The sequence below is a fragment of the Atractosteus spatula genome, chromosome 5, assembly GCF_055471065.1.
Source record: "Atractosteus spatula isolate fAtrSpa1 chromosome 5, fAtrSpa1.hap1, whole genome shotgun sequence".
NCBI lineage: Eukaryota > Metazoa > Chordata > Actinopteri > Semionotiformes > Lepisosteidae > Atractosteus > Atractosteus spatula.
This window is the reverse complement of record NC_142710.1, coordinates 9,204,943-9,221,642: the sequence shown is the minus strand read 5'-3', so window position 1 is coordinate 9,221,642 and position 16,700 is coordinate 9,204,943. Positions and strand designations below refer to the sequence as shown.

Genomic DNA, 16,700 nt, shown 5'->3' with positions numbered 1-16,700 from the left:
CCCGGACAGTGAAATCCTCTGCACCATGTGGAGCTGTGACACCCCTCTGTCAAAACACAGCTGAAGGAGATCCTGGAGCCAAATAACTCCCAACGATTAAACAGCTGGATGGGCCAGCTGACCTCCTCTTGACTGTCATCATCATGCTCTGATCTTCTCATGCTGTGTGAGCGAGTTAGTATTTTATTGTTTTGATTATTGGGAACACAAGCCACTGGATTGACTTCACATTAATCTCTGTACATGAGCAGCTACTGACAGCTTAAAAAAAACATTAAAAAAGTGCAATATGACACTGATAAGTCACATTCCTACAGCACCACACCTTCCTTCAAAAAACAACCACCAAAGAAACCACAGCTGGTTCTAAACCACTCCCCCTAATACTCACATCCCCCGATACTCACAGCCCTGCAGCTCTGTGTAGATCCAGGAAGTGAAACTCAGAGATCAGTTTCATTTCACTTGAAACAGCCTCACTGCAGCTCCGTCTCTACTGCTCCTCTCTGTGCAGTTTTTACTTGTCAGAAAAATGGCAGAAGGCAGTATTTCAGTTTCTCAGGACCAGTTCAGCTGCTCAGTGTGTCTGGATTTGCTGAAGGATCCAGTGACTCTGCTCTGTGGACACAGTTACTGTATGGGCTGTATTAAGAACTGCTGGGATCAGGAAGATCAGACTGGGATCTACAGCTGCCCCAACTGCAGACAGACCTTCACCCCAAGACCTGATCTTCACAGAAACACCATCCTGGCTGAAGTGGTGGAGAAACTGAAGGAGACAGGGTGCAGTAGTCCTCCTCCTGCTCACAGTCCTGCTGGCCCTGGAGATGTGCTGTGTGATGTCTGCACTGGGAGAAAGAGGGGAGCTGTGAAATCCTGTCTGGTGTGTCTGGCCTCTTACTGTCAGACTCACCTCCAGCCTCACTATGAAGCTGTTCCATTGAAGAGACACAAGCTTGCTGATGCCACAGGACAACTGCAGGAGAAGATCTGTTCCACACATGACAAACTATGTGAGGTCTATTGCCATACTGATGAGAAGTGTGTTTGTTATCTATGTGTAATGGACGAACACAGAGGCCATGATACAGTCTCTGCTGCAGCAGGAAGGACTGAGAAACAGGTGAGGACTTTCAGTCTGTATTTAGTGTCTTGTACAATATGTGAAATAGATATTTAGGATATTTGGGGCTTTAACTGATCTCTGGACTGTATTTGCTGTATTTGTAATGCTGGATCTCCACTGCTGAGTCCTGCTCATGTACTGTGATCCACACTGGTTGTGTCTCTGAAGTGTCCCCTGTTCTTCTGCCTGTTGTTCATTATCTCCTCCTCTCCTTCACTGTTTCCCTCTTTACTGTCCTCATGTAGCACCGATGAACCTGTACAATTGCACAGCACACTCGACACCTCTAGAACAGACTGTACCCTCATTAATGCACAGCACACTCAACACCTCTAGAACAGACTGCACCCTCATTAATACACAGCACACTCAACACCTCTAGAACACACTGCACCCTCATTAAGGCACAGCACACTCAACATCTCTAGAGGAGACTCCACCCTCCTAATAAATAGAAGGTTGTGAGTCTGGATTTGAAAGAGCTCAGGGAAGGTGACTCTATGATATCCATAGGGATAGAATTCCAGAGCTGTGGGCTGCAGCAGGAGAAGCCCTGTCACCCAGAGTTCTGGCCTGGGGGACAGACAGGAGACCAGGATTAGAAGAGTGAAGGTTGTGAGGTGGGGAGTAGGATGATAGTAACTCTGACAGGTACTGAGGTGCCAAGCCATGCAGAGACTTTTAGGGGATCATGAGTCATGAGTCATTATCACAAGTTATACACTTCTTTTTGGAATTTATGGTATATAGACCTCATTTACCTGAAGTTATGTGTAGCCCGGGAAAGAACACACCGTACTACAAGAAACTTAAATGGGGATTATTTTTATTCTGGATCTACATGAAATCATGTTACAGAACTTAGATTGCATGCAGTATAACCTTTAACCCGAAAGATTCACATAGATATACATGGAGATATACACACACCAGGATGCACAACGTGCTACTAAAATAACAAAGACAAAGAAAATAATACAGTAGTGGCAATTTCCCTAAGGAAAGAAATACTCCACATTAGTGTGATGCCACATTCTTCATTAGTCCCATTACATCACAGAAATATAAAAACAAAACTACTCACTTTAATCTCGTCTAATCCAAGACGCACAGAATATCACAGTCTTCTTTTAACACGCTCTGAACAAGTTAAACAGAATAAGGTCATTCTCAAAGAACAAAACACATCATTTCCTCCACAAACAATGGTTAAAGAAATGCAAACTAACAAAAATGTATGACCATTTACCGTTACGGGCATGATTCCCGCGAACCCACCCACACAGCACTGGAACCTCATGGGAGTCAGGATCACTTCATCCCTAAACATCCACCAATTTTGTCTAACTAATAAGTCACCCTCCCCTCATATATCAACAATATACATCTCTTTTAAGGATTTCCAAACTTCATTTTTGATAGCTATATCAACTAAATTCTGAACATTTACCTCTGCATTCACATCACCCATAGCCACACACCACACTCAATATATGATGTCCACTTCCACAATTACTGGCGCACTGACGTCACTCATATGTGTGTGTCTTAAAGCGACAGCTACCGATTTCAGTGTCAGATTTCAAATATCCACTCCGTAACCACCCGGTTACATATGCTACTCGTTTTTGAGTAAAATAAGCACAACTTATGTGTTAATTTGACTACAGTAAAGACCAGAGGAAAACATGTTGAGTGATTATCAAACACTGGTATGTGTCAAGGTTTGGCCAAGATACTAGTTTTGAAACCATTTCATATTTTGCAAGGTGCCACATAATTATATCTGTTATATCTGTTTCTAGTCAAAACTGACCATATGATTTTATCTACTAAGAAAAGACAGAGAGTCAAAAATTGTGTTCAAATGACCATTTATTTTGCAAACATCACAAATTCAACCAGCCTTAAGATAAAATGAACAGTCCCATTTGTGTGTGTTTGTGTGTGTTCACACACATGAGTGCAGCGGGTGGTAATGTTGACGTGTGTCTATATTTGTGGTGTACGATGCTGGATTTTACATCCCTTGGGGCACAGAGCTGGCACCTCTTCCTGTTGTCTGTTCTTTTGTCGGGGGCAGCTGCTGGTGAGGCAGAGCTGCTCAGATCTTTATGCCATATTTGCCTGGTTTACTCTGCATGTATTGTTGGGAAAGACAGCTGTAACGAGTCCAGGTAATGAAGAAGTAGGATCCACTGCAGACGAGAGAGAGAGTAGAGGCAGAAACAACACAGGTGTCCAATCTGAATCGACAGGCTTGTTCGGGGACAAGAGCAAAGGTAAGTTCAAAAAGCCAAAAGTAGTTGTACAAGAGAGGTTCCAGAAAAGGAGCGAGGTAGGCGCTCGCTAGGAGAGAAGTCAATGGCGAGCAGCGAGTAGTCAGTTTAGAGGGTTTTATAGAGCTGAGTGCAGAACGGTACAGCGGGTGGTGATGGTTTAACACGTGCGGCGGCAGCACCTGTTATGATTAGTCCGCTGCTGGAACTGGTCTGTGGTTTGTGGGTCGATCTCTGATGACTGGCGGTCGTGACAACAACGACCTCGGAGAGAGACTAGGCGCTCATCCACAGTGACGTCCGGGCCAGGACTGTAAATGAGTGGCAGGCGCTCAACCCACTTGTCCCAGACATCTCCAGTGCAGCGGGTTCGTCTCCTTGACGTCGTGCAGGTCTTCTGTCCCGCTTGTCAAAGCGAATGGCTCTTGAGAGAATATGAAAGGATTGACACAGTAGCCCGAAAAATGGCCCGACCAGACTCGACATGCCATAAGCTGGTGGTGGCCTCATTCCTTGATCTGTACACGCCAGACAGAATCAACAGACCCACGTATGCTTGAGAGTCTATCCAGTCCACCTCCCTCTAGTATTGCTATGCACACATCTCGCCTCCAGGTTTGTCATATCTAGGACTGTCCTTTCAATAGCCTTTGGCAGAAACAATTCAAAGCTCGACTTTATATCTTCAACACGGGACATGGTATACAGGGACATGGCATCAGACAGAACCAAGAAACACATCTCGTGTGGATAAGACATCAGGGATACAGAGTGTGAATTTTCCAGGGTGACTCTAAGGGGCATCTCTGTGATGTGATTCTCTTACAGCAGAAATGTCCTGAGTGTCTCTGTTTCTCCACAGAAACAGCTGGGGGCAACACAGACACAAACCCAGCAGAGACTCCAGGAGAGAGAGAAGGAGCTGCAGGAGCTGAGACAGGCTGTGGAGTCACTCAGAGTGGGTATTGACAAGAGGAGTGGACACACTGACACACATTTCCAAACTTGAACACTGGACAGTACCCTGAGAAAACACAACATACAGCATAATGTGATTTGAGAGTTTTCCTGTGTAATAATCCACTGTGTGTCTCCTCCCACAGAGCTCCGCACACACAGCAGTACAGGACACTGACAGGATCTTTACTGAGCTGATCCGCTCCATTGAGAGAACACACTCTGAGGTCACACAGCTGATCAGAGCTCAAGAGAGGGCTGCAGTGAGTCAGGCTGAAGGACTTCTAGAGCGACTGGAGAAGGAGATCACTGAGCTGAAGAGGAGAGATGCTGAGCTGGACCAGCTCTCACACACAGAGGATCACATCCATTTCCTCCAGGTAACATCACTGCTCTGTGACTCTGCAGTACAGAAGAGTGTCTCTCACACAGAGCTGCTCCTGGCTTCTCCCCAGGAATGTGTGTTGTGTTTGACTAGAAACTCCTCCTTCTCTTCTCTGCTGCAGAATTTCCAATCTGTCTGTGTTCCTCCTGGAGCTGGAGACTCACCCAGCATCCCTGTCCGTCCACACTTCTCTCCTGAGGCAGTGAGGAGAGCTGTCTCTGGACTGAAAGAGCGACTGGAGGATCTCTGCAAGAAGGAATCAATAAAGATTTCTGTGACAGGTTAGTGGAGAAACACAATGATGTCTTTCTGGACAGCTTATATATTTCCTGTTTCTCTCTTATATTGTCAAGGTATTTTTTGTTCAGTGACTGTTTTTATCAGAGCAGCTTGTCAGTCAATGATTCAAATTCTAGGTGAAATATCTTTAAAGTTTCAGTTCACAAATCTTTATGACAGTAACTGAATTGTAATTTTGTGTTGTATGTAGTTTAACAGGAATGTTTTAATAGGAGCAACAGTCCCAGTATAGTAGAACAGTACTGTTTCCATAGGGGCTACAGTCCCAGTACAGTACAACATACCTGTTACAATAACAGCTATAGTCCCAGTACGGTAGAACAGTCCTGTTACATTAGGGGCTGCAGTCTCAGTACAGTAGATTCAGTCCTGTTACAATAGGAGCTACAGCCCAAGTGAAGGAGAACAACTCTGTTATTCCTGTTACTGCAGCCCTGATGAGACATTTCTCTGTGTGTCTCCCCAGTGACTGAAGTCTACAGGCTGCTGATTCCAGAGCCCGGGTCCAGAGCAGAGCTTTTACACTGTGAGTCTGTTTTCACAACAGCTCCCCCCTGAAATATAAATGGAGCTCAAACAAACAGCAGGAATAGTGATACATAAACTGATACACACTCTGACACACACAGTGATTCACACTCTGATACATGCTGACACACGTCTGAATAAAGAAAGTTAAGCTTGCAGACAGTCACTCTGTGTGGATCAGAGACACACTGTGTAAGAAACACACAGCTGCACACAGACAGAAAATCCAGTGGGGTCATTTTTAAGAAAATGCACTTTATTACAGCAATGTGTATTGCACAATTCTTACACAATTCTTCTAATACAATTATAACAACAACACTTCAACAGAATTTAAAACTTCTTAAAGAAATCACTCCATTTTGCAAGTGGTCAGTGAGGCTGGTTCACACAATAAGAGCCCCTCCAAGCCTCCTGGGTGTTACCACTGGCTGCAGTCCTGGCTTTGAAACTGCGATTGTCCATTTTTCAACAGGAGCACTAAAGAATAGGTTTTACTGGGTTTTCTTCAGCCCTCAGTCCTGTCCAGTGCTCTTTTGCTCTGATGAAACAGTTCAGGAGTTCAGGAGTCGTATAGAAACCAATGCTCTCAGGCAGCGGACGTGGGGCGACCTGGTGCTAGGCGGGTCTCAGGACATCCGAACGTCAATGCTGAGCCAAGGGGAATGAGAGACCCGGAAATATATATCCCCAGAGAGAGAGACACCTGAAGGCAGCAAAGCACAGGAAACTTGGGACAGGAAAGAGTAGGAGCTCCCTCTGGCTGCAGAGGCCATGACAGTACCACCTCCCCTTCATGGGCGGCTCCTGACGCCCATACAAATAAGTGAGCTGCACAGCACTGGGGGGAGGAAAAACCTCATTTAACTGAAAGGAAACCTCCGGGAGTCCAGGGCTGAGAGCTACCCCCTCCTCCAGGGTAGAAACCTTTATTGGGTAGAGGAAGGGGGGGCCGGGGTAGTGCTCCGGAGACATAAAACAAAAAAAGACAAGTAAACAAGCACAAACAACGACAGAAATAAACCTGGGAGACCAGGGTAACAAACCACAATAAACAGATAGGAACCAAGAGTTCTACAACACAGGGGACAGGGGGACCAGAGAGGAGGGGAAACCAGGAACTGAAAAAAGCAAAACACCAGGCAGAAACAAACAAAAGGACAAAAACCAGGGAAAAATAAAGCAGACTGGGCAATAGGCACATTCAACATTCTATCACTGATATCGGAGTGGACAACCCTAGGAAAGCCAGACACAAAGCCCACTGACAGGCACAGGAGTCGGAAAAAGAATCTCGCGATTAGAATAGGAGAGCTGAGAGAAAAAAAAAGCCCAGAGGAAAACAAACTGTGGAAAAACAAAAAAGCGCCTCCTGGGTGTTACCACTGGCTGCAGTCCTGGCTCTGAACCTGCGATTATCCATTTCTCAACAGAAGCACTTTCTGGGTTTTCTTCAGCCCCTGTACAGAGCCCTCAGTCCTGTCCAGTGCACTTTTACCGTGGAGAAACCCCACCTGGCTACCTCATCAAATAGCTTCATCCTACATGGCTCCGCTATGCTTTGTGAGCAGGAGGTTCCAGCCGACGGATCGCTGTCCCACCCCACACGTCTGGTCGCTGTTGATGATGTGGGGCAGGACGGTCCTCAGTCTGCTGGCCAGTAGCTTGGACAGGATCATTGACACCGCTCACTGTCCAGCTGATGTCCTGAGATCGTTCAGTGTGACCAGTGAGCAGGACATCTCTGTATCTCAGTCAGTGATACTGGTCACTGTGGGTACAGGTCACTCAGTCAGTGATACTGGTCACTATGGGTACAGGTCACTCAGTCAGTGATACTGGACACTGTGGGTACAGGTCACTCAGTCAGTGATACTGGTCACTGTGGGTACAGGTCACTCAGTGAGTGACACTGGTCACTGTGGGTACAGGTCAGTCAGGCAGTGTGAGAGCTGACAATACTCATTGCTATGGACTGCAGACTGTTTATTTCTTATCTCTCTCAGTGGCTCAAGCACCAGACTCCAGGGTGTCCTGTGATGTGTCTGTGTGTCTTATTGCCTTGTGCTGCTCAGTCTTATTGAGTGAGACTCCAGTCTTACAGCCACTGCTGCTCACGCTCACTGACACTCTGACCCACACTGCAGTGGAGACTGGGGATCCTGAAATGAACTGACTGCAGACTGTAGTATAAACTCTGGTAAATAACAGGTAAGAAACAATAATGGTCTTTAATACAATAAAAATCTGCTCTCTCTCTGCAGATGCTGTGAAGCGAGCTCCTATCCCTAAATCACGTATGTACACTGTGTGAAACTCTGCTGACTGACAGTACTGACTTTACTGACTTCTTATTACCATTGAGCTACTGTGATTTACAGTGTCTGTATCTTTGTGTTCCAGTGTGTGACTGTGCCTAACAGTGTCTGTATCTCTGGGTTGCAGTGTGTGACTGTGATTAACAGTGTCTGTATCTCTCTGTTCCAGTGTGTGACTGTGATTAACAGTGTCTGTATCTCTCTGTTCCAGTGTGTGACTGTGATTGACAGTGTCTGTTTCTCTGTGTTCCAGTGTGTGACTGTGATTAACAGTGTCTGTATCTCTGTGTTCCAGTGTGTGTCTGTGATTAACAGTGTCCATGTCTCTGTGTTCCAGTGTGTGACTGTGATTATCAGTGTCTGTGTCTCTGTGTTCCAGTGTGTGTCTGTTATTAACAGTGTCTGTATCTCTGTGTTCCAGTGTGTGACTGATTAACTGTGTCTGTATCTATGGGTTCCAGTGTGTGTCTGTGATTAATAGTGTCTGTATCTCTGTGTTCCAGTGTGTGACTGATTAACTGTGTCTGTATCTATGGGTTCCAGTGTGTGACTGTGATTACCAGTGCCTGTATCTCTCTGTTCCAGTGTGTGACTGTGATTAACAGTGTCTGTATCTCTGTGTTCCAGTGTGTGATTGTAATTATCAGTGTCTGTGTCTCTGTGTTTCAGAATGGCAGTGGCTGTGCAGTGCTGGAGGTAGGACTGTGTCTTCTTGATGGTAGAGATGCTGTTTTAATCCCTATTGTCTGGGGTTATTGAGTTCCTGTGTCCAGAAAGTCTATTTAGAGTGAGATGGTTATTCCTGGTGTGTAAACAGAAGGAGATGTATTTCAATCTCATGTTTCTGTAACATCCTGCAAGTAATATCAGTGGGCTGTGAAGATCAATCAAAGTTTCCTTGTGGGAGTTTCTGTCTGTATGTGGCATTTCGCGGGGGTGTGTCCAGTGTGGAGGTGGAGCTCTGGTTGAAGGGCTTCCAGCTGATGAGCCCCAGCTGGGCGGCTCCTATAAAGGCACACTGGACACCCCGCAATGGGACAAGCAGGGACACCCCTGGAGGGGGGAGTTTACACCACCAGTCCCAGCGGGGATTGCACCCACATAAGGTGTTCTTTTACTTTTCTTTTTGCCTGTCTTATTGCATATTGTCACTGGGGTAGGCACACACACACAAACCTTTTTAAATACACAAAGTTGTTGTTTTGTTTTTGCCTTACAAGCCTGGCTCTACCAGACTAGACCCCGCTAAATAGGGTCAGCCCAGTCTGGAGGTAACACGGCACAGCGGTATACTTTCTTTTAGACTTTTTGTTGAATTTTTATTTGTTTTTGTGTTATTTGTGGTCCCTGCTCACCTCACACCGGTGCTTCTGTGCCACACTGCCACATGTGTTTCAGTCTAATGGCCAGTATGAGTCTCTCCTGGGGGGGCTGACTGTGTAGAAAACTCATTTTTCCTGAAGGCCATGTGCTCTGGTCTCTGCTCCTGACTGAGGGTCTACAGGCTGAATGTGGCAGAGCCAGTGACCCTGGATTTGGGAATAACTGTGGAATATCAGGAGGAATCAGGAACAGAGCCAGTCTAATAATAACAAGCCATTCAAATCCTAAGGAGAAACACTTTTAAAGGTTGGGGAAAAAGATGGTACAATGACAGTACTCTTCCCCTGCAGTTTCACAGACACACAGCCTCTTGTGAGAGGCAGCAGTGGGACTCTGGTACAGGGGCTCCTCTGGGGCCTGTAGGCCTCTCTCTTGTCTGAGAAATAATAATAATAATTGCTTACACTTATATAGCGCTTTTCTGGACACTCCACTCAAAGCGCTTTACAGGTAATGGGGATCCCCTCCACCACCACCAATGTGCAGCCCCACCTGGATGATGCGACGGCAGCCATAGTGCTCCAGAACGCTCACCACACATCAGCTATCAGTGGGGAGGAGAGCAGAGTAATGAAGCCAATTCAGAGACGGGGATTATTAGGAGGCCATGATTGGTAAGGGCCAATGGGAAATTTGGCCAGGACGCCGGGGTTACACCCCTACTCTTTTCAAGAAACGCCCTGGGATTTTTAATGACCACAGTGAGTCAGGACCTCGGTTTTACATCTCATCCGAAGGTTGGCACCTGTTTACAGTATAGTGTCCCTGTCACTATACTGGGGCATTAGGACCCACATGGACAACAGGGTGAGCGCCCCCTGCTGGCCCCACTAACACCTCTTCCAGCAGCAACCTTAGTGCTGCTTAGTTGTTGGCTGCTTCTTTTCATATATCAACTAGGCTGATGGGTCAGCAGGAAGAAACTATAAAATCACCATTTCTTCTCTCTTTCCTCTGTCTGTGTTAATAGGATGTTCATACAGATGCAGCCATTCAAAGTGCGCGTCACAGACACGTACCGCAGGTGACGTCGCTCAGTATGACGCAAGATGACGCGTGGCACCGCAGTACGTGATTGGTTGACCGACAGGGGCACTCGTGGTCCGTTGGTCTGTCGTAGAAAGACTTACAGTAAAAACGTCTTTGCTGTGCCCGTTGTAGATATTGAATTTTACCACTGAAGGGAAATCTTAGTAGCTGAGCATAAAAAGAATAGGAGCATACTGTAACGCGTGTGAAGGCCATAAACGATATTAATTTTGGAACATAAACATACAGTATATACTGTAGCTGGTCTTGGTACTTTAAAGAAAAAAATACACACCAGTATTCCATTTCTCCCTAAACATTTTAAGCTTTGAAGTCTTTAACTAACATGATACCGGAGTCAACAAGCATACTTTTAGAATTTGATTAAAAGGGAATATAATATGGAATCGCGTATCTAAAGAATTTAATAACGGTATTCGTGTGCTGCGACAGGGCTGTGTAGGGCTTTTTCGCCTGCCTGTTCATGCGAGCTGTCTTCTAGCCGACTGGTCTAGGTGCGTGACTAGCAACTGGGAGGTTGTGTGATCGAATCCAGCTGGTGCCGGACTTTTCTTTTAACAAACATTTCTTCGAAAAAATAGAATAGCGATATTATGGACAATCAATTGACTTTTATATTTCAAAATATCGCAACATGAACGATATTTGCGATATTTTGAACATATCTTCCCTTCTGACAGCGGTTCCTCCTTCTATTGTGTGTGTGTGTGCAACAGAGTAAATTTTTATAGAGAAATGGAGGCTGGACAGTATGCGTTACAATATAAACATTTATATTGATTTAAATCGTGTTCTGATTTAAATCGCAAACGCGTGTTTAATTATGTGTTTTTTAATCATAATCAGGCTAATGCATTTCTACATTTTCTGTATGAACCAGCTTAGAGGTTCATACAGAAAGACAGCTTGTGTTTAAATTGAGTGTAAGGTAATTTATGCTTCTAAAGTCATGGTCAGCATTTATTATTGTACTGTGCTGTAAACTTTTTCTGTGCCTAGTCACATTATTTTATAGCGTTTTTATTGCGTTATTAAATCCGGTGGCGCTGTGTGTTACAGTAGTTTCCTGACTCCCATGTCACATGGTCTGTGATTGAATCCCATAGAACTATGACTTTATTTTTTAACAAACATTTCTTTGAAAAAATGAAACGTTTCCCTTGGTCAGAGATTAAATAAAACCTCACTCGCACCAAACAAATTTATATTTCTAAATATCACAAAATACGTTCATTGTCTTCCAATCGAGTCGAGTTGACATTGGAAGCCTGCCACACCCGGACTGTTAAACCAACGCATTAGCACGTCAAAGCCCATCGAGGGTATTGAGCCAGTATTGGCTTTAGTATTCCCCCCTCTCCCCTCAATTCAATTCAATTCAAGGTGTTTTATTTGCATGACAGATGGGTACAAGCAGTGTTGGGTATGTATATTGTAACGCTTACGGCAGACAGGCACTGTGTAAGAGCCGGCGCACCAGAGCAGCGCACCGAGGGAGCGTCTGCATTTCTAACTTAGTTTTTAAAATTAGTCAAGCAATATGAAGCATCTCCTTTTACTTAGTGCCTGAGCATAAAAAGAATAGGAGCATACTGCAACGCGTGTGAAGTCCATAAACGATATTAATTTTGGAACTTAAACATACAGTATATGGCTGGTCTCGGTACTTTAAAGAAAACATACACACCAGTATTCCATTTCTCCCTAAACATTTTAAGCATCGAAGTCTTTAACTAACGCGATACCGGAGTCAACAAGCATACTTTTAGAATTTGATTAAAAGGGAATATAATATGGAATCGCGTATCTCAAGAAATTAATAACGATATAATTATATTCATGTTGCAAAAGAACTGCAACGGACATAAAAACTCCCTTGCTTTTAACAGAGCGTTCCATAATTTCTAACTACGAAAATGCCAGGTGAAAGGATTTGTAAACATATTTTGTTAAAGCAAGTCAGAACCCATTCAGAGCCTACATTACATTTTAGCGTTTCATTCTGAGCAGAAGACCCTCACACCTGAAGAAGGGGGAGGTGTTTTTCGCTGGAAATCTCGCCTGCTTCTACTTTACAACCGGAGTGCTGGCTGTGACGAATTAAACCGGTATTACAGGTTACAATCACAGACCATGTGACATGGGAGTCAGGAAACTAACACAGCGCCACCAGATTTGATAACGCTATGAAAACGCTATAAAATAATGTGACTAGGCACAGAACAAGTTTACAGCACAGTACAAAAATGCTGACCATGACTTTAGAAGCATAAATTGCCTTACACTCAATTTAAACACAAGCTGTCTTTAGCCCTCTAAGCTGGTTCATACAGAAATGTAGAGATCCAGGCTCAGAACACACAGCTTCATTAGCGAATACATATGCAGGACAACTAGAGAAGACGTTTTACAGAGGATGGATTTTTAGAAACATCCCATCAGTGACATCACTGAAGTCAACTCCTAGGTACTGTAACTGTCGTGTGGATAGTTTCACAAGAATCAGACAAAGGTTTAAGCATCGCTTGTTCTAGATAAAACTGCAAAAAAAAACAACAACCCATAATGTACTTCTTTGCGGCTCTGTTTGCCCAAATCATATATTCACAACGTGAAATCTAGAAAATAATATTACGTAACCAAAATCCGCAATATGGAAACAGAACCTGTGTAATTGTTGATAGATGATGTACTCGTAACATTTTTTCAAGACGAACTACAACATTTAAAAAATGACTTGTATGTACTTGATATCTCTAATCAATCCACGGGTCCCAGCACGAAACGAAAGTAAAACGCATACCGTTTCGTGCTTCTTATTAGTTGCTCAAAAGTAATTTGACCGTATGAAATGCATAATATAAACCTAGAAACATATACGTGAGTAGTACTTAAGCACTGTAGTATCGGTGTTAAGACATACCTCTCAAATACTGTAAATCAAGTTAAAAATATCTCAAGATTCTGGTCATAATGAAACCATGTTTCGTGTATGTTTTCTTTAAAGTACCGAGACCAGCCATATACTGTATGTTTATGTTCCAAAATTAATATCGTTTATGGCCTTCACACGCGTTGCAGTATGCTCCTATTGTTTTTATGCTCAGCTACTAAGATTTCCCTTCAGTGGTAAAATTAGATATGAATATTCAATACTTAAACGGGCACAGTTAAGACATTAAATATACATATACATACTGTATACAGTACAGTTTGCATACGGTAATATGTTTATGTCCCTAAATCAATCTCTTTTATGAGCATGTGAAAGGCATGGTGAATCACTGTACTTTGCATGATTGGAAAAAAATGCGTGATTGCGAAATGCTGTGGCGTTACTTTTACAAAGACGGTCAATGAAAAAAAGAATGTGGACCAGGGCAATACTTTGAGTTTACAGCTTGTCCAAGGTCATTTATTATTAATACTATTATTAATATCTTCGTTAAAGACTTTGATGGCTACAGCTCAAACATGAGAGGTTGAGCTTTATTAGCTCCACCTTGCGGAAATTCCGGATACTATTATTTTGCTAGCGGTATTTACCGGTAACTCGCGGTATTTACCGGTAGCTTGCGGTAGACTGCGTACAGCGTACCGGAAAATAATGCGGTATCGCCCGCGCATTTTGAATGGCTGCATCTGTACAAACACAGAACAGGCAGGATGTGCTTCTATACAGAGTACGTTCAGACTGGGGGAATAATAAATATTATCAGGCAGATAAACTTTATTGCTAAACAGCTCATGCTGTTGCTTTTTGTGTTTAAAATTGTGATTCAGTCAGGATTTACTAGTTTCCAATTTTGGGGAGCTGAATCTCATCAACCTCCAGCCCCTCAAAGGTCATTCCCACCTGGAGTGTTTGTGTCCTGAACATCTTATATAGAGTGTACAGGCCTGGCAACTGCCATGACAGCAAGTTTGAAACATAAGATTTTTCTCAGTATTTTTATATATCTTACTCAGTACACACACTAGGAAGAAATATCCACCCCCCACCCCCCAAAAAAAAATTCCAAAAAACAGTAACAGTTCATTTTTTCAAATGTATTTTTTTCAAGTTGTAGCACATGTAGATACCCATTATTTCCAGGCCATGTCCAGTATATCTGCTACTTCATTTTTAGTAGAATTGAGCTACAGCCTTGCTATGCTGGAGTAAAAAAAATAAAAACTGAGAACTAAGAATCTCCTTGTTTTTCACTATATTGTCAGGCAGACAAACGAAGGAGAGTTTGAATTCAGTATTAAGTATTAAGAGTTTATACTTAAGTATGAGGTTGTCCAGTTTCTTACAGTGTACAGGTCGCTGTGGTGGGTTGTGAAGTGTTTGAAAGCGAGTGGTCGGGCTGTAGTTTCTCTTGCAGTCCGGTCGGTCCTGTGTTTATTAATAATGTCGTTTAAAAACATAAAGTGTCATGGCTGTGAAAACAAATGTTAAATGTTTGTATTTAGACGATATTGGGGATCACTCCCATGTGTAATACTTAGTGAAACAATGACAGAATATGTCATTTCTCTGGAAGGGAAGAGAAATAATTAATAATTGACTTGTGTTTCTCTCTCGGTGTGTTTGGGGACAAAGACATTTCACAGTCTGATGGAGTTGAGTTGGACTGTGATCGGCAGGAGCCTGTTGTGATGTTTGCTGTTTTATTCCCCAGCTACTGTGACTCTGGACCCTGATACAGCTCACTGTCGGCTCAGCCTGTCTGAGGATGGGAAGAGAGTGAGACTGGGAGAGAGGAAGAGTCTCTCTGACAATCCTCACAGATTTGATCTCTGGCCCTGTGTCGTGAGCAGGGAGGCCTTCACCTCAGGGAGACACTACTGGGAGGTGGAGGTGAATGATCTGTGGAGAATAGGAGTGACCAGAGAGTCTGCAGAGAGGAAAGGGGGGTTCATCTTCTCTCCCCAGCATGGTTATTGGTGTCTGAAGTCTTATTGGTCTGATTTCTCTGCTCTCACTGACCCTCGGACCCGTCTCCCCCTCAGTCTGCGGCCCAGGAAGCTGGGGTTGTGTGTGGATATTGAGGAGAGAGAGGTCTCTTTTTACACAGTGGAGTCCAGAGCTCATCTCTACACTTTCACTGACATGGTCTTCACTCAGGGGGAGAAGATCTATCCTGTCTTCTGTACTGAGGATTCGGATAAAGGGCTTGAGCTGCTGCCTGCTGTCAGTGTGGAGATTAAACCCGTCACTGACTCATGAACACAGGCTGACTCTCTCCCAGCTCTCTGTCCCACTGCTCATACTGGGAGATGGGTTTAATGGCGGGTAGTGAGATGATGTAATAAATATAATAGTAATCTTAGAAATGACAATGTTGTGTTGTGTTTAAATGTGTTATATTACAGTAAAAGTTTTAAATGGGGAAAAATAACATGTACGAGAGAGGGAGATATACCTCACTACCAGCCTGCTGTACGCCTGACTTGTAAATATCTCTTGAAACACTCCTGTGTTTTGTTCTCATTTTTGAGAAAATAAACTTTTAATGAAAATGAAATCCCATGTGAGTCTCTCCTGTGAAGCTGCCAGAACGGGGAGGGAGCCGCTGACGTCACCACAGCCAGGAGGAATAGGGACTGTGACACAGACATCACGAAGTGCCTCGGGGTGTTTATGGTAGTTGTAGTTTATAAGCAGAGCTGTGTTGTGAACAGCTACAGACACTGTCTGACAGTGAAATATGAAAGCCCAAAACCCTAAACCGACCCTGGATTTTATATCTGTTTGGTGGCAGTGAGGTAGTTTTAACACACTCCCTTGTGCGCTGGTTAGTGTGGTTATTGGGAGACACTCCCTAGAGCAGGCGAGTTAGAAGATGGCTGAGCTGCTTCATAACTGTTCATGTAAGAAGTGAAGTTAAACGCATTCCTGGTGTTTTGTTTAACCTTTAACGTTTAATTTATATAAACCAGGGTGCCTAATCAGTCGATCGCGGAGTGCTTGCCAGTCAATCGATCGCAAGAATGTTTGGCAAAAAATAAATGGGCTATTTAATTATTTACTTTTTTTGATAGCCAAAAATTTCATTCAGATCTGTCCATGTAATGTCATACACTTTACTGCCCTTGAGTATGTTTCACCGTTGTCGAAAGGGTTGTACAAGTCTCTTCCCTGAGTGCTGGCTGACACTGAAGAAAGGCTGCAGGAGCTCTGTAATGAGGAGCTGTGTGTGCGCTACCCAAGATCGCTCTCTGGGTTATTGCCGCACAAACCGCGGTGTGTAAAACACTTAGCTGCAGCAGTGTGGGTGTTTAAATGCTCTTGGCTCGTGAACAGCACCCCCCTATCCCACTGCATTGCCTGTGTAATAGCGCCACATTCAATAAAACCACGAGAGAAAGAGATTCACAAGGCAAAG

General features: G+C 43.9%; 1 protein-coding gene across 1 annotated transcript; it reads left to right on the top strand.

Annotated features, from left to right (window-relative positions):
- The first annotated feature begins 431 nt into the window (after positions 1-431).
- On the top strand, positions 432-15,839 carry LOC148834012 (E3 ubiquitin-protein ligase TRIM39-like). The gene is made up of 8 exons (XM_088916224.1): positions 432-1,123; positions 4,268-4,363; positions 4,509-4,742; positions 4,869-5,028; positions 5,514-5,573; positions 7,840-7,872; positions 8,563-8,589; positions 14,994-15,839. The coding sequence occupies exons 1-8, from the start codon at positions 533-535 to the stop codon at positions 15,539-15,541; spliced, it is 1,749 nt and encodes a 582-aa protein (XP_088772350.1). The 5' UTR covers positions 432-532; the 3' UTR covers positions 15,542-15,839.
- Positions 15,840-16,700: the final 861 nt, after the last annotated feature.